This window comes from Myodes glareolus, chromosome 9 (genome assembly GCF_982192425.1).
Source record: "Myodes glareolus chromosome 9, mMyoGla1.1, whole genome shotgun sequence".
Classification (NCBI taxonomy): domain Eukaryota; kingdom Metazoa; phylum Chordata; class Mammalia; order Rodentia; family Cricetidae; genus Myodes; species Myodes glareolus.
The window spans coordinates 16,943,542-16,970,375 of record NC_142034.1 but is presented as its reverse complement, the minus strand read 5'-3'; the positions used below and the strand labels follow the sequence as shown (position 1 = coordinate 16,970,375).

Genomic DNA, 26,834 nt, shown 5'->3' with positions numbered 1-26,834 from the left:
TTCCTCCCCTCCTCCCAATACCCTCCCGCTCCCCCCACTCCCTCTCCTCCTGCCTCACCATTCCCAAGAGCTGTCAGGGCTTCCTGCCCTGTGGGAAATCCAAGTTCCTCCCCCCTCCCTCCAGGTCCAGGAAGGTGAGCATCCAAACAGGCCAGGATCCCAAAAAGCCAGTTCATGCAGACAAAACAAGACCCAGTGCCATTATGAATGGCTTCTCAGTCAGCCCCCATGTCAGCCACATTCAGAGAATCTGGTTTGATCACATGCTCATTCAGTCCCAGTCCAACTGGCCTTGGTGAGCTCTCATTCGATCAGTCCCCTTGTATCAGTGGGTGAAAGCACCCTTCGCGGTCCTGACTTTATTTTTCATGTTCTCCCTCCTTCTGCTTCTCATTTGGACCTTGGGGGCTCAGTCCAGTGCTCCAGTGTGGGTCTCCGTCTCTATCTCCATCCGTCGTCGGATGAAGGTTCCCTCTGGTTCTGCTTTCCTTGCTCACGATCTCCCTCCCTCTGCTTCTCATTTGGACCTAGGGAGTTAAGTCCAGTGTTCCAATATGTGTCTCTGTCTCTATCTCCATCCTTCGCCATATGAAGATTCTGTGGTGACATGCAAAATATTCATCAGTATGGTTATGGGCCAAGGCCAGTTCAGGCACCCTCTCCTCTGCTGCCCATCTTTATCCATTCTTCCATTGAGGGGCTAGAGAGGATCCCAGGTTTTCACGGGGATGTCCCCAGCAAGGTCCTTGGACAGCAGAGGAGAGGGTGCCTGAACTGGCCTTGCCCCACTATCACACTGATGTTTATCTCAAATATCACCATAGAATCTTCGTCCGGCGACGGATGGAGATAGAGACAGAGACCCTCAACAGAGCAACGGACTGAGCTCCCAAGGCCCAGTTGAAAGTCAGGAGGGAGAAGATGAGCAAAGAAGTCAGGACCGCGAGGGGTTGGTCCACCAACTGAGGCAGTGTGCCTGTTCTAATGTGGGCTCACCAAATCCAGCTGGACTGGGTCTGATTGAGCATGTGATCAAATCGGACTCTCTGATTGTGACTGACAGTGGGGGCTGACTGAGAAGCCATTGATAAAGGCACTGAGACTTGTTTTTACGCCATGTTCTGGCTTTTTGGGACCCAAGCCTATATGGATGCACAACTCCCTAGCCCTGGATGTAGAGGGGAGGGTCTTGGACTTCTCACAGGACAGGGTTCCCTGCTCTCTCTCAAGCAGGGTGGGAGAGGGAGGAGGAAGTGTGGGAGAGTAGCAGGGGATTGGGAGGAGGGAAGGAAGTATAAATAATTGAATGGAAGATTAAAAAAAAATTTAAAAAAGATTTTAAAAATAAACAAAAACATGAAGAAAAAGTACCAACTGCATGCCGTATGAAAATACTGAGACAAAAGTGCTTTCAAAGGCACAATTTTAATATCTTACAGCCATTAATCACTAATATACTCTGTGACAATGATGTCATACAGATACATATGCTTTGACTTCATTGCAATAGTGTATTTCGCAGGTGTGTGCACTGTGCGGTTGTATGGAGGAAGGAGCACTAGTTCTTCTTGATAATTATCCTGAAAGTCAGTAGAAGAGGAGGATTTTACACTTTTGCCAATCCTTCACTAAAAAGATGGTTTTTCCCCCCACAGGACTAGAGTTGTAGATGTAGTGAGTCTCTTGAGTAGTTATGAGTATTGGGGATGGAACTTGGTTCTCTGAAATGCAGCCAGTGCTCTTAACTGCTAAACTATAGCTCCATCCTAATCACCATATTATAAGTCTTTCTCTAACTTGATTACCATGATAAGAAATCACTAAATATTGAATAGTCCTATTTTTCTAAGACTGTTGTAGTGTTTACATATCCTCAGTTAAAAACTGTATCCTATGCCATGATTTCTTCTTAACACTTTATGAAATGATGGGAATAGAAAACCTTTAACAGTGCTTTTTAGTATTGAAGACATTGTTTCATGTTATTTGTAGGTTATTACTAGATTCCACTTAGTATGCTGATTAACAGATTCTCTGATTATCTAAAATTTATATATTTAAAAGGATGAATTCCATGTTTGCTTTTTAAACTCCAAATAGCTTCATACTTTGTGTGTGTGTGTGTGTGTGTGTGTGTAATATTAAAAATATCCTAACTTGTTGCCTAAGATTTCTTTGTCTCATTTCCCATCTTGTATTTAAAAAATTTAATGCAGTTGTCAGAAGACATTAGATTCCCTGGAGGTGGAGTTAGTTTATTGTGAGCCACTTGGCACTGGTGGTGGAAACTAGTGTGTGTGATTGCATGTGTGTGCACATGTGTTTCATATTATAATCCACACCTTGTTAACCAGTTTTATAATTCTTGTCCATAGGTAGTTGTTTTATTATCTAATTTTATTGATGCTACTTAGTAGAGATTTTATAAAAATTCAAAATTATTATTCCACTGTCCTTAACCTTCTCACAATACTCTTATGTGATTTTTTTTTTCATAGAACAGAGGCTAAATCTTGCACCATATTGTCTTATTGATTTGTCAGGAATTTTCAGGCTCATATTATTTACATTTTATATTTTTAAAAGATGTTGTACTTTGACCAGCCATATAATAATCTTCCATATATATGGACAGGTCCTTATGATTGTTTTACAGTAGAACTATATCAGTCAATCATATCATTTAATTTTAAAAGAAAATATAATAGAATGAAATTTAAGTTTGGTTCTAATTTGGGAAGAATAAGAATTATAGTCTTTAAAATAAATTAATGTGTAACAGTTATATATTCATTCCTTTATGTTGGAGACATTCAAATTTACTTTAAAAGTATTTTTTAGTTTATTAAGGTAGCCTAATACACCAGTATCTCCTTATCCATGGCTTACTTTCCACTATTTTAGTTGCCCATGGTCATGTGTGGTCTGTACTTGGAAAATTCCAGGAAAAAAAAAGACTTTTGAGTTAATAAAATTGCAAACCTGTCTGAAGAGTGTGGTGAATCTCACATTGTTCTATGTTGTTGGCTTAGGATATGAAATGGCCATTTGTCTCTTATTAGGATGTTTTGAGAGATTGAGGCAAGATGAAGAGGATATATTTTCAAAGTGATTTTCTTCTGTCTTCATACCACACTCAACAGAAGACTTGTGTGACCCCAGAAGGTTTGAGAATTCAGTTCAATTCTGAAAGTATGGACTTGGAGATGGTATCATCCTCATCATCCTATAGGCTAATGGTTCTATCTCCAAGACAGCTTCCAGTGTCTGCCACTTTAGTTGCTATTCACAGACTTCATATCATCTGTGCTTTTGTTTAACTGGCTATAAATTGGTACTTCATGATTACTCTCTTTGGATTTAAATAATTGTTTATTAACATTGGCAAAATAGATATGTTTATTATAAATGAAATTACAAATGACAGAGCTGAATAGAAGCATAGAGTAGAAGGGGTGTGAAGCTTCTTTACCTTCTCATTGTATATTACCCTTTGGGAACTTCCATGTGTTCAACTAAATAGGCATTCTCCAACCTGGTCATTTATGTGCTTCTTGAAGACCACATGACACAGCTATGACAGAAGCATGGCCAGCCATGTCAAAACATGAGTTACTGCTAATAGACTGGGATGTGTTCTAAATCTGGTAGGTAGCAAAGAGAAATCCAGTAAGACCTGACTGCTTTGGCAGTAATTTGGGCTCTAAACACCTACCCTACCTCCAGAGTATGAGGTAGAGTTCCTCTAGACCCACTGCTTCTATTCTCAACCTTCCTAATGCTGTGACTCTTTAATACAGTTCCTCATGTTTAACCATAAAATTATTTTTGTTGCTACTTCATATCTGTAATTTTGCTAGTTATGAATTATAATGTAAATATCTGATGTGCAATCACTATGAAAGGGTCATTTATCACCCAAAGGGATCATAACCTATAGGTTCAGAAGCACTACTCTAGATTGAGGAGGGTCTTGTGATTTACTATGACAAAAGTAGGCCAGAGACTGTGTGTGGGGGGGACAGTTTCTTCACCATATTTTGAGAAAGAAAAAGTCTGTTTCTGTGATCTGCCTTGGAGAGGGAGTTAAATACCAGGAACTACAGATGAAAACCAAAATATATATACCATAGTATTATATTCCCCGTCTCACCCTGAAACCCTAAACCCTTTGAGCAATATGTTCTTGACAGCCACAATTATGTCCTTTCAGTTAGTTCAGCATTTTTTTAGCTTTCATATATAAGTGAGTTATGTAGTATTTTTCATTCTGTATCTGATTTACTTTAGTTGGCATTATATGTCCATGCTTGTGGCAGATGATAAGATTTGTTGCTTTTAAAAGTCTGAGTAGTAGTGCTTTGTAAGTTTTTTTTAATCCATCCATGGACACGTTAGTTGATTCTTTACCTTATTTAAATAAATTATGCATCATTGAACATTTAACTGCATATGGATAGACAGACAGACAGACAGATAGATAGATAGAGGCAGGCTTATATTGATTTAATTTGTTTTGATATACCGCAAACTGGGATTGCTAGAGCATATGGGAATACAGTTTTTAAGTTTTAAGAAACTTTCATATTGTTTTCCAGAATGTCTAAAGTATATTGTGTCTCATACAACTAGCTGTTGTTAGTTGTATCAGACTAACATCCAGCCAACTTTTTTTTTTTAAAAAAAAAAAGTCTATCATGGCTATAAAATGTCCTCATACATACTGAATAAAGACTTTTCAGTGTGACTGCCTCTGGGTTACCAACACCCCCACCAAATAACCCAAACCAGGTCTCTGAAAGTACACCCAATAATCCCTGTATTCTAGAATAGGCACCCCTACTTTTCTTTGATTACTATTTACACAGTTTCCCATACCTTCACTTTTAGCTTGTATGTGTCCTTACAGTTTAAGTGAGTCTCTCTTCAGGCAGCATACAGTTAGATTTTCCCCCAATTAACTGCTTTTTGTCTATTGATTGGAGAGTTAATATTTGCATAGCTGTTGATAGGTAATGGATTACTATTGCCATTTTGTTAAGTTTCTTACTTTTGTAGTGCCTTTATTCCTTTTTATTCTTGCTACCTTCTTTTATATTTTATTAGCATCATTATTTTCTCATGATATTCTTTTATTTCTTTCTGTTCTATTTTTACTTACTATTTGTTTTTTAATTACCATGAAATATTTTTAGTCTATTTTAAGATGATAACTTCAAACACATAGACTATATACTTTAATTTCTCATCTTATTAAAAGCATAGTTTACAACTGTGTAAACCGTTCACCAACAGTGTTATAACTACTTTGAATTTTTACAGTAAATTTATCAGTAATATGTAAATCTGATGAACGTGAATATATTCTCAGTGGTAACTTATTGCTGAAATTATGGCTTTGAATTCAGGCAACTCTTTTCAAAGATTGATAACTAAATTTTTTTTAAACTTTTGTATCTTAATATTTGTACTGCAATAAAGTTATTTATCATCATTACAGAATCAGTGTGTTTTGAATTTGACTATCTTCTAACTTTTACAGATTTATACTTTTGTCTTTTTGATGTTAATGAACACATTTTCATTTTAATTTGTTGAATTCCCCTTATTTCTTGTAAGGTAGGTTAGTGGTGATGAACTACTACATCTTTTGTTTGTCTGGGAAAATTTTTCTCTCTCCTTCATTTCTGGAGGTCAGCTTTGCTTCAGAAAAGTATTCTTGGTGTGGTTTGTTCTCGTTAGGACTTTGGACATATCATGCTAGTTAGTGTCTGTGAGAATTTTATCGAGAAATGACTGACAGGTGTTCCCTTTTTCTCCTACTCTGTGGCTGGGTGGCTGGCCTCTAATGTCCTCTCCTTGTTCTCTTGCTCCTCTTCATCCTCATTTCTTCCTCTCTCTGCCAACCCTGCCTGTCCTTTATCCTGCCTTGCTATTGGACATTTAGCTCTTTATGAGACCATCAGGTGTTTTTAGACAGGCAAAGAATCACAGCTTCACAGAGTTAAACAAATGCAGCATAAACAAAAGCTACACAGCTCAAAATAATATTTCCCAACAATTATGGACTTCTATTATCATTCTTTAAATAGTTTTTCTCTTTAATTTATCATCTTATTAATGTCACAGTTTATCACATAACTCATTTCTCTTATTCAGGGCTGTGTACATTGGTCTGCTTTGTAATAAATACTTCTTAGTCCTGGAGGCTTTTCCCACTCAGTGTTTATCAGGCTGACCTGTGGACTCACAGATTCTTTTCTTTGATTGAATATACTCTATGGAAATTTTGAGTTCAGTATTTTTATTAGTTCAATATTTATTTATTTATTTTGAGGCAGTTTTTCATTGTATAGCCCAGGTTGCCTTCAAACTCTTGGGATCCTTCCTCCTCCCACCAAATGATGAGTTTAGAGATATGTAATACTGTGCCTGCCTCATGTGTGACTCTTCTTTTGCTTCCTGTATTCTTATTAATTTCTCATTTTGTTCATTTTTATGATTTTATTTTGTTGTCTGTGTTTTCTTGTGGCTTGCTGAGCTTCTTTATGGTTATTATTTCAAAAGCATTGATCAAGTAGTTCATATATTTCTTTTGATTTAGGATGTTTTTAAATTCTGTTTCTTTGGTGGTGTCTTGCACCCCCCGTTCATGTCCCTTACAACCTTGTATTGGTGTCTGTAGTTTGAAGATGTTTGTACCTATTCTGCACTCTATAGATTGGCTTTTGTTGGGAAAATTCTTTATTGTTTAGTTCATGCAGAGATTTTGGATAGGCTGTCTGTTGTATCTATGGATAGGTAGGCTTACTGCTAGATTCTGTAGCAGATTAGTGAATACTTGAATCTGCAGGTGAGCGGATCAGGTTTCTGGGTCTACAAGGGCTTACTTGGAGCTTGGGCCTGCTAAGGTGTTCCTGGAACCTGAGTCTATAGTGAATTGGTCTGTTAGTATGGTCTGGAAATTTGATAAATAGGGACAGATGATAGAGACATGTAGACAAATTCTTGCCCTGCCATAAACAAGGGGTTTGTGTTTAGAACACACAATAAAAAGATTGACAACATCATAATAGGAAGTAGAGGCAAGATCCAGGTCCACATGAAATAGGGGTCACCACAATTTAACTTGTTTTTTCCCTTTGTGAGTGCAGCTATCCTGGACACAGTGCATGGAACAACTCTTTCAGGACTGAAAGGGAAGGAACAATGGGAAGATTTGGGCGGAAAATCTGAACCATTCATGAGTTTAGGATTTTCCCCCCTCTGGTATCTGTTAGTTAGAGCTTATTGCAGCTAAACGGCTACAGGGTACAGACAGAGACATCTTCAGTAAGAGCTTTCTGGTTCTGATTTAGGAGGGGAAAAGAGTCCTCTTCATGCTGAGACAAATCATGTAGAAGTCCTCCCTTACCTTGTAACCTCCCGTGTTTTCTCTTCTTGTTAAATGATAGTGGGAACCCACATAAGACAAAATCCTAAGAGAAGAACCTTCTCCGTTAGTGGAACTGTTACTACAGCCATTTTCCAGGAGTACCAGGAAGCTGGAAAATACTGAAAAGATTGTAGAGAAGGCTACTCAGGAAGTTATGATTATCATATGGATGTGACCATAATTATCCCAGTTATCATACCGAAAACTTGTCAGGATTGATCTAAGAGATCACTGACCAGAGCATAGACCAGCCACTGGGTGGCATGTAGGCAAGACAGATGAGACTGGAACTGTGAATAAAATATTTCTGAAATGGAACTGACATTTCCCAGGAGATGAAATAAGGCTTGAAAAATTAAAGTTCAGACATAATCTAAAATTACACACAAAGATTAACAAATTACATATAAAGATGATGTACAGAGAACTAGGAAATGCCAGTTGGTAAGGGAAAAGATAGAGATGTTAATACCAGGCTGATTCAGTGAAGTTACACTGGACAAAAATGTCTGTTATAAAAAAAAAGTTTCAACAGCAGTTATATGAATCTTCTCAAAATGAATAGAAAGACAAAAATTTTAGTGAGAAAATAAGAGACACAAAAAGGAATCTAATAGGAGTTTTAGAACTAAAATATAATAACCAAAGAAAAAATATACTTGGTAGGCTCATTAGCAGGATAGAGACAGAACAGCAATCTATGGCTTGAAACTATGTAAATACAAAGTATCAAAATCTAAACAAACCCCTAAACTATCAAAATTTAAATAGAAACAAACAAACAAATGGGAGCCTAATAGATGTGTAGGACAGAAGCAAAAAGTTAACATTTGTGCCATTGGAGTTCAAGAAGAAGAAAAATCTAAGTGTGATAATAAAATAGTATTTAAACAATGACAATATTTGTCATACTTATCAAAACAAACTCATTGAACCTTAAACAGGAAAATGTAGAGAAATTTATACCCAGTAACTATTGATTAATCAATCTGCTAAAAATTAAAAGCAAAGGTCTAGAAATCAATCTGAGAAAATGAAACAGCAGTTGCAGTGATTATGAAGATTAGAGAATATGCGAATGGGCTGGGGATGTCACTCAGTGATAGTGTTTCACTGAGCATGCACAAGGCCCTGCCTACCTGAGCATAGTAATTCCAGTATCCTACCTCCCTGCCTCCCATGCACAAAATAACAAAAATGGGATATAAACAAGATTACACAACCACCAGATAGCCAGTGAAATACTTTCAACTTCACTAGTTTTTTTTCAGTGAATTAATGACTCTTTTAGGTTGTTGCTTTCAGAAGAGTGTACACAGGTGCACAGATGTCTGCTCATTCACACACACATACTTGTGAACACTCATCTAAGCATGTGAGGAGGCCAAACATTAAGATATCTTCCTTGTTTTTCCACCTTTTTTTTTTTCCAACAAGGTGTCCAGTTTAACTGGAACCTCACTGTTTTAACTAGGCTGGCTGGTGACTGAGCCCTCAGGGTTGGCATGCCTCTGCCCAGTCAGTGCTACAATTAATAGGCATATACCAAACTTTTATATGGGTTCTGAGGATTCAGGTCCTCGTTCTGGTGCAACAAGTACCTTACCTACTTAGCCATTGTTTCACTATTAAAAAGAAAAATACAAGTTAGAAGTCTGTAAAATTTTGGGGGCATGTTGGATATTAATTCATGAACTTTGTATTGGAATAATTCCTAGAGGGTTAAAAACAATAACAACAAATTCTAACTTTGAGTTGGTCAGTGAAAATATTCAGCTTTGTCAGGTGTGGTGGCATATCCTTTAATCGCAGCATTCAGAGGCAGGCAGATCTCTGAGTTTCAGGCCAGCTTGGTCTACAAAGTGAATTCAGGACAGCCAGGGCTAATCAAAAAACCCAGTCTCAAAAATCCAAAATATATAAAATAAAATATCAAGCCTTATAAAAAGAATCTATAAAATTGTTTACTTGGAATATAGAGTTAAAAGGCTATAAACATGAACATTTTCTTAAAACAATTAGAATTTTTAGTTTCTCTTTAGTTTTTAAATTAGTTTATCTTTTGACAATTCATACATGTTTATAACATATTCATCTCTTCGTCATCTCGTATCTTCTCCCCATCCCCATCAGTATCTCATCTTTTTCCCACCAAGCCCCCATGCCACTTTTATTTTTTTGTTTTGTTTTCATTTTGCTTTGTTACCACTGATTTAATGAGAGTCACTCATGAGGGAAGTGGACATGAGACTGTTTCCCTGGAGCATGAATAACTAACCAAGGGCCACATCACTGAAGACAGTGCCTTCCTCACATCCAGCAACCCTTGACTGCTTTTAGTTTCCTGAATAATGTGGGAACCCATGTGCCCTCTGCTCTCTATGGCTGACATGTTTTCCTGTCTCAGTCTTCATGCAGTCTTACACAGCACCAACTGTGAGGAGTTCATAATACCTTTGTGTCATGCCTTTAGGAGAGTGTTTCTGGCCCTCTTTGTTGTTTGGCTCCTGTATGTTTTCTGCCCCCTCTTTCTGTTTTCTGGACTTTGCACATGTGTTGACCCAGGTTCTGTCCTGCCAGGTCCCAGAATTATTCAGTTCCAAAGAAGCACACAAAGGCCTACATTAATCATAAACTGATTGGCCTATTAGCTCAGGCTTCTTAACTCTTTCTTACATCCTATATTAGCCCATTATTCTTGTCTGTGTTAGCCACGTGGCTTGGTACTTTTTAGCAGTGAGACATTCTCATCTTGCTTCCTGTCTGGGTGACAGCTGCAGATTGCTTCTTTCCTCTTCCCAGAATTCTCCTGTTCTCATTGCTTCGCCTTTACTTCCTGCCTGGCTACTGGCCAATCAGCACTTATTAAAAATAATACAAGTGGCAGGATAAAAGACCATTGTCCCACAGCACATGGGTGCCTATTCAATACTGAGCATGCAACAATCACTCCGTTTTAATCCCTTAATCTGCTTTAAGTACTGTTTGCTGTAAAGAGAAACTTCTTTGATTAAGACTGAGGACAGCATAATGAACATATGAACATAAACATAAATATTGAAGAGGTTGTCAAATATGTTCATTGAACAAAAAATAGCTGTAATTTTCCCCCAATGCCTAGGACTTATCCAGCCATGGGTGTTTAATCACATCAACACATGAGCTCGCTCTTTCAGAGTGGGTCTCAGAGCCAGTCAGAAATTGTCTGGTTACTCCCATAATGGTTGGGCCGTTACTGCAGTGGTAAGCACCTTTTGCCTAGCAAGTGGGTACTGTAACATACAAGGCCTAAAGCTGGGAAGAACCATTGTTGTCTTTCACCTATTTGCTACCTATATAACTGCTCCCAGAAGAATTTGAGTTTTAATTTCAACCAAGAAAACTCATTCTGGAAAAATAATGTACAGGGACCTTTCTGCTTTAAATTTTTTGACCTATTATGTTAAAGGAAAGATCCTTTTTCTTTTTCTCCTCTCAATTTTATTGATTAATTGATATAGGGTCTTTTTTGTTCTTCTTCTGTTATTTTTATTTTAAATTTTTAAATTTATTTTACATACCAATCAGTTTCCCCTTCCTCCTCTCCTCCCATCCCCTCCATTGCTTCCTTTCTATGCCCCCATCCACTCCTCAGAAAGGGTAAGGCCATCCTTGGGGAGTCAACATAGAAAGAAAAGATTTTTAACTTTGTATTTCAAGTAACATTTTGTTTTCTTAGCACATTTATCAGGTCTTTCAGGTATAACTTATATAATAGGGAAAAACCAAAGAAATACCTGAAATTGCTTTAATTTTAAAAATATTCGCACATTGACAAAATACAGATTTTTATTGAAGTTTTTTTGATTTGCTGAATTATTTTAAAACCTTACTAACAGTAGAATGCTTTATTAAGTTGCTAGATTCGTAATTTACTGAGATATGAATATTTCCTGCCTATTTTTATATTTACAATTAACTATATTTATAAAGTCAATTAAATGATGCTGATCCTCATGGTACCTACTAGATAAGTCCTCTGCAAAAGAACAAAAATTGATCATTGTGCTTGATGTATATGAATTTAATTACCATTAAGTCTTATGTAGGGTAAATATACTCTTAAAAAACTTTATTTCTATAAAAAATTTAAAAATAGGCCATGTATTTAAAAAGGTAAATGTTAAGACAAGCTGTTGAAGAGAGAAGGAAATAAATAGATGACTGAACAAAAGTAATGCTTTTTAAGATTATAGTTGTCTTCCTTAAAGGAGACCTGCCCGGGTCATGTGGTAAAAAGATTTGCCCTGCTCAAAGATGTCAAGGAAAATAGCCCTGAATAATGTACAGTAGACCGGAGAGGTTTACAAGAGAAAGAACATTCTGGGCCAGGGTGATTGGTGAGAGGAAGAATGGTTAGATGATCTAAAGAAAACCAGGGGCCGGAGTGAAGAGAGCACTGCAGAGCATGATGCGGATAAAGCTGAATGGAGAGGGCCTTGTGGTCAGCATAAACAGTATTACTCTTGTTTTTCGTTTTCAGGGGTTTTAAAATTTTTTTGAGACAAGGTTTCTCTATATATCCCTGACTCTCCTGTAGACCAGGATGGCCTCAAACTCAGATCCTTGTGCCTCTGCCTCCTGAATACTGTGATTAAAGGCTTGTGCCACCATGCCTGGCTATGGCAATATTGCATCTTACAATAAGAGGCAGACATGAACACATGTTAAACTTTTCAGTTAGGATGGAGAGTAGAGAACATGAAGTTCAGATAAGAAATCATTTTGGGAACACTGCACCAGGTGCAGGTCCAAATGGCAGACAGACCAGTAAGGAAGAGTTTGCAATAACCGAAGAGTGTTATGATAATGATTCAGATGAAAATAGTGTAGTAAAAACAAATTGAGGGTGTATATTCAATTTGAAGGGTAAGGCAGAAGGAAAGGCCATGGTGACTCTCAGTTCTGGTCTACCTAGCTATAGCTGGTGTTAGCACTTGGTCAAAGAGGAACATGAGGAAATGTGGGAAGAGCTTCAGGGTGTGGTTCTGTGTGGTGTTTTAGATGGCTGGCAGTGCTCCAGGTAGAGAAGGGAGGGACAGCATCAGTTATGTGGGGGCTAAAGCTCAGTGAAGAGACCTAAGCTAGGGAAACATTCATGAAAGGATAGACTAGATGAGAAGAGCATTTTAAACCCAGCCTTGATTATTTTAATTTTATTTGGCTGAGAATAAGTTAAAGCAAGACTGGGGAGATAGTTCAGTCAGTAAGATGTACTTGCTTTACAAGCACAAAGACCTGAATTTATCCCTAGAGCACACGTGTAACAAACAAAAAGAGTAATGCTTTTAGAACCTGCTTATACTTGTTACTTCTTGTTCCTGTTAAGTTAGAAGTAAGTGATTGCATAAAGTAAAGTAAGCTGCTGAATCTTTAGTACATTTTACATTTGATCAAAGTGAGAAGAAGTTGTAGGTTTAACTTTACTTAGTCTGATTTATTTGTTTGCTATTTAACTCAGGCTGACCTGGTACTCTATGTTCAGGTTGACCTGAAGCAATTAATCTCTCTACATCCCCTCTGCACCAGCCTCCTGAGTCCTGGGAGTATAGACATGTGCAACCAAGTGTAGATTTTAGGCTGTTTGTTTTGTTTTAATTTTGTATATGCTTTATGGAATTCCTAACCTATTAATTTTATTTTGTGCGTTATTTATGATGATATATATATATAAAACAAAGTGGAATTATTTATGAATGTAAATTTGTTGTAGCTTTTTGAAAAATTTTAGAAAGAGATATATACAGTCCTTGAAATTATTTGATGTATTTTAGGCAACAATTGTATATCATTTAGGCATTGTTTTTGGTTGGGTCTTCTAAGCTATAATGCTGCGAATGAATTTCAGAATCAATAAAATTCCCTCATTCCTTCATGTGTTTGTATGGTGGAGGGACAAAGCACTTCTACTTCCATTGAGCTTTTGTAAGTCCCTCCCTACAAAAATAAGGACAAGAGCAATTGGTTTACATAAGGAAATCCTCAAATGTTTTATGATCCGACTTGTAAGAAATGAAAATAAATGATAAGCATAGTACTTTTTGATACAGATTTTACCCGAGTTAGGCCAAGCTCATTATCTCTTCATGCTGTTTTTTACTTAATGCAGATGGAGGAAGCGAGGAACCACCGGATCGAAGACAGTCGAGTGTAGATTCTCGCCAAAGCCGCTCTGGGCAAGGTAAAACTTTTTTAGTGTCAGCTATTCTTTCATACTTCACTTGGATCTGGGGTTTTGCTGGGCCTCTTTTAGGTATTGCAATTTCTTATTTAGAGTTTATTGATTAATCAGATGGGGCCTCATGTCACTTTTAAAATGATATTAAGACTTAAATTTTTTCCAACATTAATGATAAATGTCTAGATATTAATTTTGGAAAGTATCAAAGTAAACTTTAACACCATCACTGGAGTATAATCACATACTGGCTTTTCCTCTTCCTCTCTCCTTCTCGTTCTCTCTCCTTCCATCTCTTTCTTTCTTTTCTTTTTTATTATTTTTTAAAAGGCACAGTCTCATGTATCTCAGGCTGACCTTGAAGTTCTGGTCCTCTCACCTCCTCCTAAGTGATTACAGGTGTGCACCACCACACCCAGTTTATGTGGTACAGGATGGGGATTCTTCTTAGGACTTCATGAATACTAGACCAGTAGTCTCCCAGCTGAGCTACTCCAGCCCCCACATACTGGATTTAAAATTTTTCACCAATATAATATTTGTTGTTGTAACTATCTAAGAAGAAATGGTAAAATTGTTGTATTCCTTTAGAATCTTTCTGCTTATTTCCCTTTAAGTTTTTTTTTTTTTTTTGGTTTGGTTTGTTGCGTTTTAATTAAATTTTTTTCCTGATCTGGCTACTATTCAGTTTTGTTATTTTGTGATTATAATATAATATAATTACATCATTTCAACTCCTTCCCTTTCCTTCTAAACACTCCATTATTTTTTAATATGTGTGTTTGTGTGTACACACTAAATAAAAACTGTTCAGTCTGTTTAATTTTACTTGTATGTGTGTTCTCAGGACTGAACCAACTGATATGCTCTTCTCTGAAGTAGACTCTTTCTCCCTTTTCCAGCATCCTTTAGTTGCCTGTAGTTCTTTGTGGAGAGTTGAGGTAAAGTGGTCTTTTCTCTCATCCACTTTGATATGTATGTTGTTGTCTTCCTTGTTTAGCTCAGTCATGTTGGTGAAGCTTTATGAACATAACTCTGATATTACTAGGAGCTGTAGTTTTCACAGTGAGATTCCTGATCCTCAGGATCTTACAATTCTTCCACCCTTTCTTCTGAAATGTTTCTTGAGCCTTATGTGTGGTAGTTGTTTTGTAGATAAATTCATTAGGACTGGACTCCATAACTCTTCCTTGTAATTGGTTGTGATTTTCTGTAATGATCTCTGTCTGTTGCAAAGAGAAGTTTTCTTGATTTAGGACTGCATTTATCTGTAGGTACAAGGACAAATATTTAGAGTGTAGTTAGGGATTGTGCTGGTTTATTAATCATACTATGAACTATCTGCCTTTTTTTAAAAAAAAAATCTTATACCTAAATTGTAGGTTTGTTAAAGGTTCTCCTCCAAGAGCCATGACTGCACTGGCTCTGGGTAGTGGGGTAGGTTTCTAGTGTCAGCCATAACTTCCCTCTTGGTGAGCGGGTCTTAACCAGTTTAGAGACCTATTAGTTATCACCAATGTATGCTTGCTACTACTGCACCCTTAGGGTTACTGTGCCATGCTGGTTATGGTTCTTAGGTGTTATAGCTGGGTAAAGCTGTTAGTTGCTTCCTAAGAGAGGAAACATTTAAGTCATTTCCAACTAAGGGGCCTTTGAACCCCAAGTCTACTGGAAGTACATGGTGTCTTCAGCAATAGGGACATATCTTCTCCCTGGAGAGGGGGCAAACAAGGACAACAGCAATAGTCTATAATGTTTTGGTCGTCTCTTCAACAACCTTGACTGACAGTACAAAATGGGACTTCTTCTACTTGGTAGTGAGGTTTTTGTTTTGTTTTGTTTTGTTTTAAACATAATTCTTTATGTATTCTTTGGGAATTTCACATCATGCACCCCAAACCAGCTCACCTCCTACTCCCTCCATATCCACCCCACAACCTCTGCAGCATGCCCTTCAAAACTAATTAAAAATAAAACAAACAAACAAACAAAACCCACCTCACCCAGCACTTCTTCATTCATCCTTGTGGCAATGGGTGTTTTAGTGTGTCATTCAGTATACTCTTTTGTCCAGTCAGCCCCCCCCCACACACATACAATGTGTTTTACAATGACTTATTGGTCTGGTTCAGGGCCTCTGGAGACCATCATTACTAGACCCTCACTGGAACTCCTCTAATATATCCTGTTGTTGCCTTGAGTTCCTTTCCCTGAGTCCCTTCACACACTCCACAGATGGGGTAGATGTTAAGGTGGGCCAACCAGAGGCCCAGGATGTGGGTCTGGGTGGTAGCTGAGCTGGTTGTTCAGGATCACTGGTACTATCCCCTCAAGCAAGGGGCATAGCTAGCTCTCCTAGGCCCATGCCAATGGGGTCTTTCCCATGTCCATGGTGAGGGGTGAGGCTATCTCTCTCAAGAGTTGGTAGGGGGGCAGCTCTCCTGATGTAGTGTCTAACGAGAACAAGGACCAGCTATCCCAGGGACAGTGAGGGGCGGGGTCTGCTCAGCACAGCCCTGGGATTTCAACTCACATAGTTACTATTAACCTCTGTTGTAACATTAGCCATGGACATCGTCACAGACCCCAGCTGTAGCAGGGGCATAGACCCAGAAATGCCCTCAATAACAGCCTGGACCTCGACATCACCATGGTTCTGGTGGCATCACAGGCCACTTAGATAAGTATGGCCTTGGAGGCAGCAAGACCCTTGGACACCAACGTGGTATCAGGTAGTTGTCCAGACCCTTGGGCATCCACTTAGTCTCTGGACATCAACCCAGATCCTGGCTACTGCTGGACCATAGACCCAGACATGACCCACTGCAGCAGCCTGGGCTTGGATGATACCAAGGTCCCATGTGGCAACACAAGCACCCAGATCATCATGACCCTGGTGGTGACATGACCTTCAGACATCAACATAGTCACAGACTGGGGCCCAGACCCCTGACATCCATAGATAGTCTGTGGTACTTTTCATTTTGAGTCCTTATATGTTTCTGTCTCCTATTAAATTCCTTTCTCAAGTCATAGTTTTTCATCATTGCCATCAGTCTTATGTTTGTGTTTTCTTGGTTGTCATTAGGTGTTTATTCTCAAGCTCTTTTTCCTTAATTTTATTGAGCAGTTTCTTGTGTCATCTTTAAAGTCTTTAATTCACATTGACAAACATTTCTATAGGACTGGTAGGTTTGGGAGAGAAGACACTGACTTGATCCATTATATTTGCAGTGAGATCTGGGCATATGGACTGCTTTTGGTAGTTCTAAGTCTGCTATGGATAGAGCAGGTTGGGTTAGAAGAGAGAATGTGTAGGTAGGGTGAGTCTAGAAGTTGAAAATGGCTTAAGTGTAATGAAGTCAGGTGGACAGAAGGGATTGGGCTGGCCTACAGGATGTGCCTCCTGCTCTAACCCTGGAGTGTGGGGTGTATCTAGCTGGGTGGAAAAGTTGGATATGGCATAAAAGGGACCTATGGATTAGGGGTGGATAGGGAGGTTCTAGAAGAAGCCTAGAGGTTGGTAGCAACTTAGGTAATTGTCTTAGTGTTCTATTGCTATGAAGAGACACCATGACCACAGCAACACTTATAAAGGAAAGTCTTTAATTGGGGCTGGCTCACAGTTTCAGAGGTATAGTCCATTGAAGAAAGACACTTTAAAGAAATCCCACACTGGCTCAGAATTGAGACTAACAGATGGTTATTTATTTAGGGGTAGACTCACAAATTAGAATCCTCTGCTGGAACGTAGAACAGCAACTGAATCCTGCAGCTGGAAAAGAGACCGGATGGATGCATGCTTTACATCGGCATAAATAATATAAGAGGCCATGCCCAAGTGAGCGGGTAACTTAAAGGCTACTGGTTGTAGGATTTCCTACAGTACCTCCCCCTCTTGTTTAAGTAAGAGAGTTCTAAGCCTAATACAAAATGGTATACAATAAGAACAAATATATTCAATAATTATCCTATTCTAATGAGTTTAAGTCTTGTATAATAAATAACTTGGCCAAGTCATAAGAGGAAAGTAACTGCAACTATCTAGTCTTCAACCCTATTGAAGATCCGAGAAGGGAAATATTACTTGAGTAAGCAGGAAGTGCAATCAAGCAGCTTCCAAAAATATACGACAAATGACAGAGACAAGAGACTACCTGGACAATCACCCAAAGTCTCATTTGCAATGTTGAAGCAACCAACTTTGGCTAAGGTCTAGCGTAACTAACAGACCATTTTCAGAGGCAGGAAATTTTTCAAAACCATCTAACCCTGTCTTGGCAAGATTTGACAGTCTTTTTCCTTGTGTCTTGCTTATCCATTTCTAGATACCATGTACCTTGTCAGTGGTTGAGGCATGTGAAGTTTCTTGCTCCACGTTGGGAGCCAGATGAAGAAGGATGCTTAAAAGAAATCCCAGACTAGCTCAGAATTGAGAATAATAGATGGTTATTTATTTAAGGGTAGACTCACAAATCAGAATTTGCTGCTGGAATGGAGAATAACAACTGAGTCACACAACCAGAAGAGAGACTGGATGCGTGCTTTACATAGGCATAAGCAGTATAAGAGACCACACCCAAGTCGGTGGGTAACTTAAAGATCACTGGCTGTAGGATTTCCTTCAGCAGTCCATTGTCATCATGGCAGGTAGCATGGTGGCACACAGACAGCCATAGTGCTGGAAAGGTAGCTAAGAGTCCTGCATCTGGATCAGTAGACAGCAGGAAGAGAGAACAAGAGCACCACTGGGCTTGGGCTACTGAAACTTCAAAACCCATCCCCATTGATGTACTTCCTTCAACAAGGTCTCATCTCCTAATCCCTTTCAAGTAGTGCCACTCCCTAATGACCAAGGAATCAAATATATAGCCCTGTGGGGACCCTTCTTATTCAAATCACCACAGTAGAGGTGGCCAGACAAAACCTGAACACTGAATGTAGGACCCAGGCTAGATCTGGTAGGCTGGGGAGACTTACAGACTGGACCCTGAAGAAGGATGTAAGAGATCTGGCTGGGTGGACAGGTTGAATGCAGTGCACTGATTAATTAACTTTTTGAAGTGAACATGTAAAAGCAATCCACAGCACTGAAATTTCTGATGTCTCTCCTAATTCATTCAAAATTGTATAAGCATCTTTCACTCTCTTATTTCCTTTTCTTCACTACTTATTATCTTTAAATTTATTCTATTTATATTCTTTTTTTTTTTGAGACAAAGTTTCTCTGTAACTTTGGAGCCTGTCCTGGAACTGGCTCTTGTAACTCAGGCTGACCTCGAACTCACAGAGATCCACTTGCCTCTGCCTCTTGAGTGCTAGGATTGAAGGTGTGCACCACCACCACCCAGCCTTATATTCTTCCTTTAAAATTAAATGAATGTTCCATAATAACACAATCTTTTGGTTGCTTTAGTTAATGCTATATTCTCAGTGCTAAGAATAAATATCCGGAATATATTATTTTGGAGATAGTTAGCTAAATAAATGGCATTAAGTAAGTGAAGTGATCACCAAGAGAATAAGAATTGAAAATACAGCTGATAGTTATTTTGGTGTGTTGATCCTGTAAAAGCTCCAGGGCTGCTTACTCCATAATTTTCTATTCCTCCCTCCCCAATTTTGCTCTTCTAGATTTTAGAGCTATACTGTGGTCTTTTGCTTTTCCTTAAAAAAATTAGGATTTTATTTTGATGTCATCCATGAAAATGACAAAGTCATCCAAGTAAAAGAAATGGCTTACAGGAAATAGGAACATCAGTAAAAGAGAAAGGTTCTTACAGATCACAATTAAAAGATGGGGCAGCGTACAGTTCTGAACTCTAGAGAGAACCAATGTTGTATGGGAAAGAAGTCAGAATGAGTTTAGTTCCATGGTATAGCCTAATATAGCTGACATCGAAGCTATATTGATGTCAGCTATATTGAGTAGAAAACTTTACTAGCTTTTATCAGTGTGCAGTTCAAATATTTTCATTATCTGTTTGATTTGTATCATGGCATAGAAGACACCATCAGCACAGGTGCATGAAGCAGCTGGTCACATTGCATCTGTAGTCAGGAGGCAGCTGGTCACATTGCATCTGTAGTCAGGAGGCAGCTGGTCACATTGCATCTGTAGTCGGGAAGCAGCTGGTCATATTGCATCTGTAGTCAGGAGGCAGCTGGTCACATTGCATCTGTAGTCAGGAGGCAGCTGGTCACATTGCATCTGTAGTCGGGAAGCAGCTGGTCACATTGCATCTGTAGTCGGGAAGCAGCTGGTCACATTGCATCTGTAGTCAGGAAGCAGCTGGTCACATTGCATCTGTAGTCAGGAGGCAGCTGGTCACATTGCATCTGTAGTCAGGAGGCAGCTGGTCACATTGCATCTGTAGTCAGGAGGCAGCTGGTCACATTGCATCTGTAGTCGGGAAGCAGCTGGTCACATTGCATCTGTAGTCGGGAAGCAGCTGGTCACATTGCATCTGTAGTCAGGAGGCAGCTGGTCACATTGCATCTGTAGTCAGGAGGCAGCTGGTCACATTGCATCTGTAGTCGGGAAGCAGAGAGGGATGAATATCTGATACCTAGTTCTTGTTTTCCTTTGTATTCATTCTGAATCCCAGCCCATGGAACAGTGTTGCGCACATTTAGGCTAGATCTTCCTAGATCAGCTAAAACTTCTGGAAACACCTTCATGGGCATACAAGAAGTGTGTTTCCATGACTTTAAGTTCAGTCATATTTTCAATGAAGATCAGTCATCAAAGCTTCCAACTCCTGATACTCCTTCTCTGCCTGAGTCCTAATCCTGTGGTGGTGTGTATACACCACTGTGTATGATAAAACGATTTACCATAATGTTTTTGGGCACTTCAAAAAGAACATATTTTATTTAAAGATGGAAGATTCTATAAATATCATTGTGGTCTGATTGGTTGATAATGTTCAATCGTGTCCTCTGTATATTTGCTGATTTTCTGTCTGCTTGTTCTGTCAGGTATTAAGAATGTTGACATCTCAGTCAGTCAGTCAGTCAGTGTGGATTTCTCCATTTCTCCTTCCTTATATTTCTCATACCACTGGTGCTTTAGTCGTAGAGTTCCCCTCTCTCAGAGCCTTATGTTGTCCTAGATACAGTGGTTTGTGAGACAGGCTGGCCTTGGGCAGAACTGGAAAAAAAATGAAATGAGAAGCAGTAGATTTTACCCATTTTCTTTTTAATCCAACTTGCATGAATTGTTTTCTTGTTCCACCATGTGAGTCCTCAGGTTGAGAACTCAGATTTTCAGATTTGACAGGAAGCATCTTTATCCACTGAGCCATCTCACTAGCTGCCCCTCTGTGTTTAGTATGATATTTTCTTTTCCTCATGAATGAATAACATTCAAAATACCTAATAATTAATATGCTAGAAATATCCACCAACCAGAACAGATGCATGTTCATTTAGAACGAATAAGTAACAGCAGATACCCTGTCATATAATCTGCTCCTTCTGACTGCGAATAGCTTCTGCATCATAGAGGACATGTAAGAGGTCTGGTGCTCTATGCCAGCAGATTTTTGGCTTGAGAATCTTTTCTGTCTTGAGGTAACCTGCTGTCTTAGCTAACTCTCTCAGACACACCCATGCTCTCTGCTCCAGTTTAGGGGTAGAGACCTCTGGTGTCTTCTGTTAACCGCAAACATGTGGGAGATGGGAGATGAGCCTGACTGCTTGTGCTCTACATCCTCACACTGCTGTTCATGGATGCTGCTCCTTACATTTTTTCCTTCTCTGCTTAAGCCAGGCCCTGATAATACACTGAACTGCAGTTATGCCGTTTCTTCATACACATGCTCTGGATCTGGACTTCAGTTTCCTCCATACAATTGCATTTACTCTCTGTTTTCTATGACTTTATTTTATTATTTTATGTGGTATATATGTTTTCCTGCTTGTGTATGTGTATACCACGTATGTGCCTAATTTGTACAGAGGCAAGATGAGGTCATTGAATTTCCTGTAATTGGAGTTCAGACAGTTATGAGCTGCCAGTTAGGTGCTGGAAATCGTATCATACCTAGATGACATTATTTTCCATAAGGAAATGCTTTCCACCCTTTGATTTTTTTCTTTTTGTTAGTTTGGTTTTTTGATTTGTTTATTTTTGTTTGGGGGGCAGGATCTTCCTATGTAGCTTGACTGACCCGAAACTTGGAATGTGATAGGCCAGAGTGGCGTTGACTTGCTATGACCTTCCTGCATCTGCCTCCTGAGTGCTGGGACTTATAGACAAGCACCAAGTATGCCTGGCTATATGCTGTTGGTAATATGCATTTAGTACTTTTGGTTGTGATATTTAAATTGTGAATTTGTTTTTTGTTGTATTTGGAAGATCTGAACTTACATGATACATCCTCTTGAAACATCTTTGTGTGTAGTCCTCTTGTAATTCTGCAATTCATTATTGCTGATTTTTTTCACTGTAACACTATTTTTTTCAGAAACTTGAAATTTGCTCTCTAGCCAATAATTCTTCATAATCTTGGGGGTGTATTAGAATGTGTGGGGGTATTTATTAGCCATATTTGTATTTCTTATGTTAATAAGCTTAAAAAACCCTTTTAACCAAGCTGTTGTTCTGTCATTCACCTAAAATATCTTATTATCATAGTTTATATGTTTCTCAGAGCTCATACTGACATATGCGAGGGTATATAGATATATATGTGCATTCATAAATTAGTTTGAATATTTTAAAAACTGAGGTATAGTTTTGGTTTTCCTGTTCTCTCTTAAGTAGTATAGCATGGTTATTCTTACAGAATGTCCTGAAATTGTTATTTAAAATTGATATATTCATGTAATGTAAGTAGCCAATAATGGACCCTATCAATTCTTCATCTGTTTAAATTTATAAGCATGGCAACTCTGAAGATTGAAAATTGTATTGAATGTATAGAAATATTTTGATCTAAAGTATTATCTGGGTTTTTCTGATAAGAGATAATCACAAAAACCTGGAGGAAACCCTCTATAAATCTTAATGGATAGCCGTATTGGATGGCAAAGGATGAGGAAGGAACCTATTACTAAAGCCTATATAATATTATGGAATCTATATGTATTTTATTCTGTTGGAGGAGCAAGTTGGATTTAATGTTTTATTCACAGTAAAAGATTAAAGAGTTGTTTCCCACAAGGGGGCAGAATAAGACAACTTGAAAACTTAATACTATAAAATGTATATATGGTAGATAAATAATCAGAAGTTACTTAAAATACATAGAATTATTGGAAAGGGGAAATTACCGAGAGCCAGAAGGTAATGTAAACTAAGTATCAAGGATGTGATGACTTGCTTCATCAACAAAAATTAGAAATATCAGTTGTAACATTTGCCACATAGTAAGTTTTAAAAAGTAATAATCATTCCCCAAGACTTGTCTGTCTTTCATACAGGGCTCTCATGAGGGGAGTTGAATGATTAAGTTATAAGAGTTAATCACCTTTTGTGTTTCTAGCCTTGATGTTGGATGGCACTTTGTACCTTGTCTTCTGTAGACTGACTGAATTTTGTTTTGTATATAGAACTAAGTTTCAGGGTGCAATATGTAATCTTTGGCAATGTGTAGCATCTGAAATGTGACTGGTAGTAAGAATGGTCTGTTCTAAATGTACAGTGTGTGCTGAAATTTAAGTATATCTTTGTAGTTATATCAGAAATATTTACCTCTACTTATTTGAGCATTATTAATAATAGTTGCCTTAAAATCTGTTTTATAATTCCAACATCTGTACTATCTTAGAGTTTGCATCTAAGACTTCTTCCTTTCAAGTTGAGATTTTTCCATATCTTCATATGCCAGGTTATACAGGATTGTAGCCTATACATTTTATACCATTTGCATTTTATTTAAATTCCAAAGAGAATATTGATTTTTTATGTTGATGTCTATAATCAACAAGATGATGTTAACCACATACTCATAACTTTCATTTTGAGGCCTTTGCTTAATTTAAGCATTTACAAAGTTATTAGGTAAATTCAACAAGTGATGCATTTGGAGACCAGAGTAGTGGACCAAACTAGGGGCCAAAATAAGCCTGTTCCTCTGTTATATTGAATATCTCAGATATTTTTGTACAATTAAGAGAAAATTTATTAATACAACCCCTTTTCATAGTCCTGAGGTCAGAGAAAGTTTTTTTTAAATAATCTTTTTTAGAGTTTTCATATTTTAGGGGGGGTAAGAAGTTTGACAGATTATGTCCATTAAGAAATTAGTACATTTGGTTTAAGTCTTACCCTGTGGGATGCAACCCTTTTGGAGGTCGAATGACATTTTCACAGGAATTGCCTAAGACCATTGGAGAAAACCGATATTTACATTATAATTCCCAACAGTACCAAATTACAGTTAGGAAATAGCAGCAAAATGATTTTATGGTTGGGAATCACCATAGCATGAGGAACTGTATTAAAGGGTTGCAGCATTAGGAAAGTTGAGAACAATTGGTCAAAGTTTTCATCTCTGTGGTTTTTGTTGTTGTTGTGTGTGTTTCTGGAATATACCTTTAGTTATGCTGTGTTCTGGTGTATAGGAAAGAAAACAATATTTGTTCTCTGATTCATATTTAGTCTTTGGATGATCTTATGCACTTTCATTGGAAACTTATATACTCAGTTTTGTTTTGGTTTTTGGTCTGCTTGGTTGCTTGCTTTTCCATTTTCTTTTTCTTCTCATTGGGTAGAACAGGATACTGAGATAGGGCTGCAATGGAGTGCTTTCCTTCTCCTGTGTGAATGTCAGGAGTGGAGTTTGCCTTCTACTAGTTTGATTAAGATCTAATTTTGGCATGTTAGGAATAATGTGCTTTCATAGATTTCAAAATACCTATTTTTTCTATTCTTCTGGAAGGGCAAAGGGATTTTGACTTCAGTATTCGTTGTGAAAAACCTCATAAAGCATCTATAAACAAAACACAACAGAATGAGAAGGCTTCCAAAACTGGATTCCTCAGGCTTGACTCCATGGAGACTTCAACAATTCCTAATTTTTCTATCTTGTATTGAGTGAGGAACCTTGCTGAGATTTCTGCCCTGATAAGTGAATACTGTGCTTTCTTGTTTGCATCTTCAACTTTGGGTAAAGAAGTTTTCATTGTAACTTTATTTCTCATAAAAATATAAAAATACTCCTGATTTTTCTAATGGTGGAAAGTCCAAATAATATTGCATGTAGTGTAATATGTGTGTGTCCACATTATAACCTGGTGATAGCACCAGATAGTACCAATATGCATGAGAGAGGGGGAGAGAATGGTAGAAGCAAAAACATTGAAGAGTGGGGCCAGTCTTACCCTTATCTATTCTCCTGACTATTATGTGTGTTTTGTCCAGAAAAGGAGAATATTTCAAGTATTGTAAGGAAGGTTGTCTTGTTAAGGAGATTAGTGCCATTCAGAAAGTAAGTGCTTTGCATTGGGATCATAGGAAAGATATGTTCAAGATTTCACAGGAATTAGCGAGACTCCACTCTATGTAAATATTTGTTAGGGTTGTTTCCTAGGTTGATAGTGAATCTACATGTAGTTTTCATCTACATTTCCCCAGTGGTTAAAGATAGTGAGCGGTTTTTTTTAAAAACATATTTTCTATTTTCATTTTATTTAAAAATAACTGATCAATTCGTATGCCCATTTATTGATGGACTACTTCCGTTCTTTTAGTGTTTAATTTTTGAGTTTGTATTAAATTCTATATATTAATCCTTTGTAGGATAAATAGCTAGAAAAGATTTTCTTCAATTCTGTTCCTGCTGATATTTCCTGAGCTATCAGAGTGAGGAAAAGGAGTTTAGTGTCAGTCTTTTCATGCACATAACTTTCCTAGCATCATTTGTTAAAGAGGCTTCTTTTTGTCAGTGTGAGTTTTTGACACCCTGATAAGAACTAGATGTTTATGACTGTGGTAGTTTATTTCTGGATCTTGTCTTTGGTCTGAGTCTGTATTTGTCCCAACGTCTTACAGTTTTTCTTATTCTTTTTGTGCATTTTTTTAAGTATTTGATATCTTTGTAGATCCATATGATTTCTTTTGTGTTTGAGGTTCCCCCTTTTATATGAAGATTATCATTTACATTTGGAAGGCATTTGCACTGAATCTGTACATTGCTTTTGGAAACATAAGTCTTTTAAACAGTATTCTTCTCATCCTTCTAGTGGGTACCTTTCCATCTTCTAGTATCTTCTTCAGTTTCTTCCTTAAGTGATTTATAGTTTTCATTGTGGAGGAGTCTTTAATGTCTTCAGATTTATAGCCAGGTTTGTTGTTTTTGTTTATCTATTTTGAATGGATTGTTTTCTGACTTAAATTTCAGTGAGTTACATATTAGTATATACAGAAACTACTTATTTTCATAGGCTGATTTTGTTCTGCTACTTGGCTAAAAACATTTATTTGTTTATTAGATGTAAATTTTCTAGATGAATCTTTTGTGTCTTTAAGTGAACAATTATATTGGCTATAAGAAAGCATAATTTCTTTTCTTATTTCTATCACCTTTGTATCTTTCTCTTGCCTTTTGTTTTGTCCAAGAATTAAAGTATTTTATGAATAAGAGCGGAGAAAGTGGACACCTTTATTGTTTCTAAATTTAAATGAAATACTTGCCATTCTTCTCCAGTGAGTTTCCCGTTAGCTATAAGCATCCATCTGGAACAACCTTTGTTGTTTTACATATAGCTCCTTTTATACTTTTGTCATAAAGGGATGTTAAAGGGCTGGTTTTTTCCTCCCTGCATCTAGGTAGACTCTCTTACGACTTTGTCCTTGGTTCTAATTATGTACTGTATTGCGTTTACTGACTTCCATATGTTGCCTCATCCTTGCATTATTAGAATACAGCCAATTTGATTATGCTGCATCATCTTTCTAGAATGTTGTTAATTTCAGGGTACCAGTATTTATTGAAGATTTTTACATTTATATTCATCAAAGAGGTTAGTCATACTTTTGGTTTTGGATTTATCTTTTTGCGGGGTGAGGGGAATAGAATTTCATTCTTTGCTCACATAGATCTGAAACTTCACCCAGAATGGCCTGAAACTCACGACGTTGCTCCTGTTTTACTCTCCCAAGTGCTGAGATTATAGGTCTGAGCCACAATATCCTGCTTCTATGTGCGTTTGACATTAGGGTAATGTTGACTT

At 37.7% G+C, this 26,834-nt stretch overlaps 1 protein-coding gene across 1 annotated transcript in view; it reads left to right on the top strand.

Annotated features, from left to right (window-relative positions):
- Tanc2 (tetratricopeptide repeat, ankyrin repeat and coiled-coil containing 2) overlaps positions 1–26,834 on the top strand; it is a 322,705-nt gene that overhangs the window by 78,955 nt on the left and 216,916 nt on the right. Inside the window, 1 exon segment of the mRNA XM_087909880.1 lies at positions 13,584–13,655. Coding sequence (XP_087766006.1) covers positions 13,584–13,655 — 72 coding nt within the window.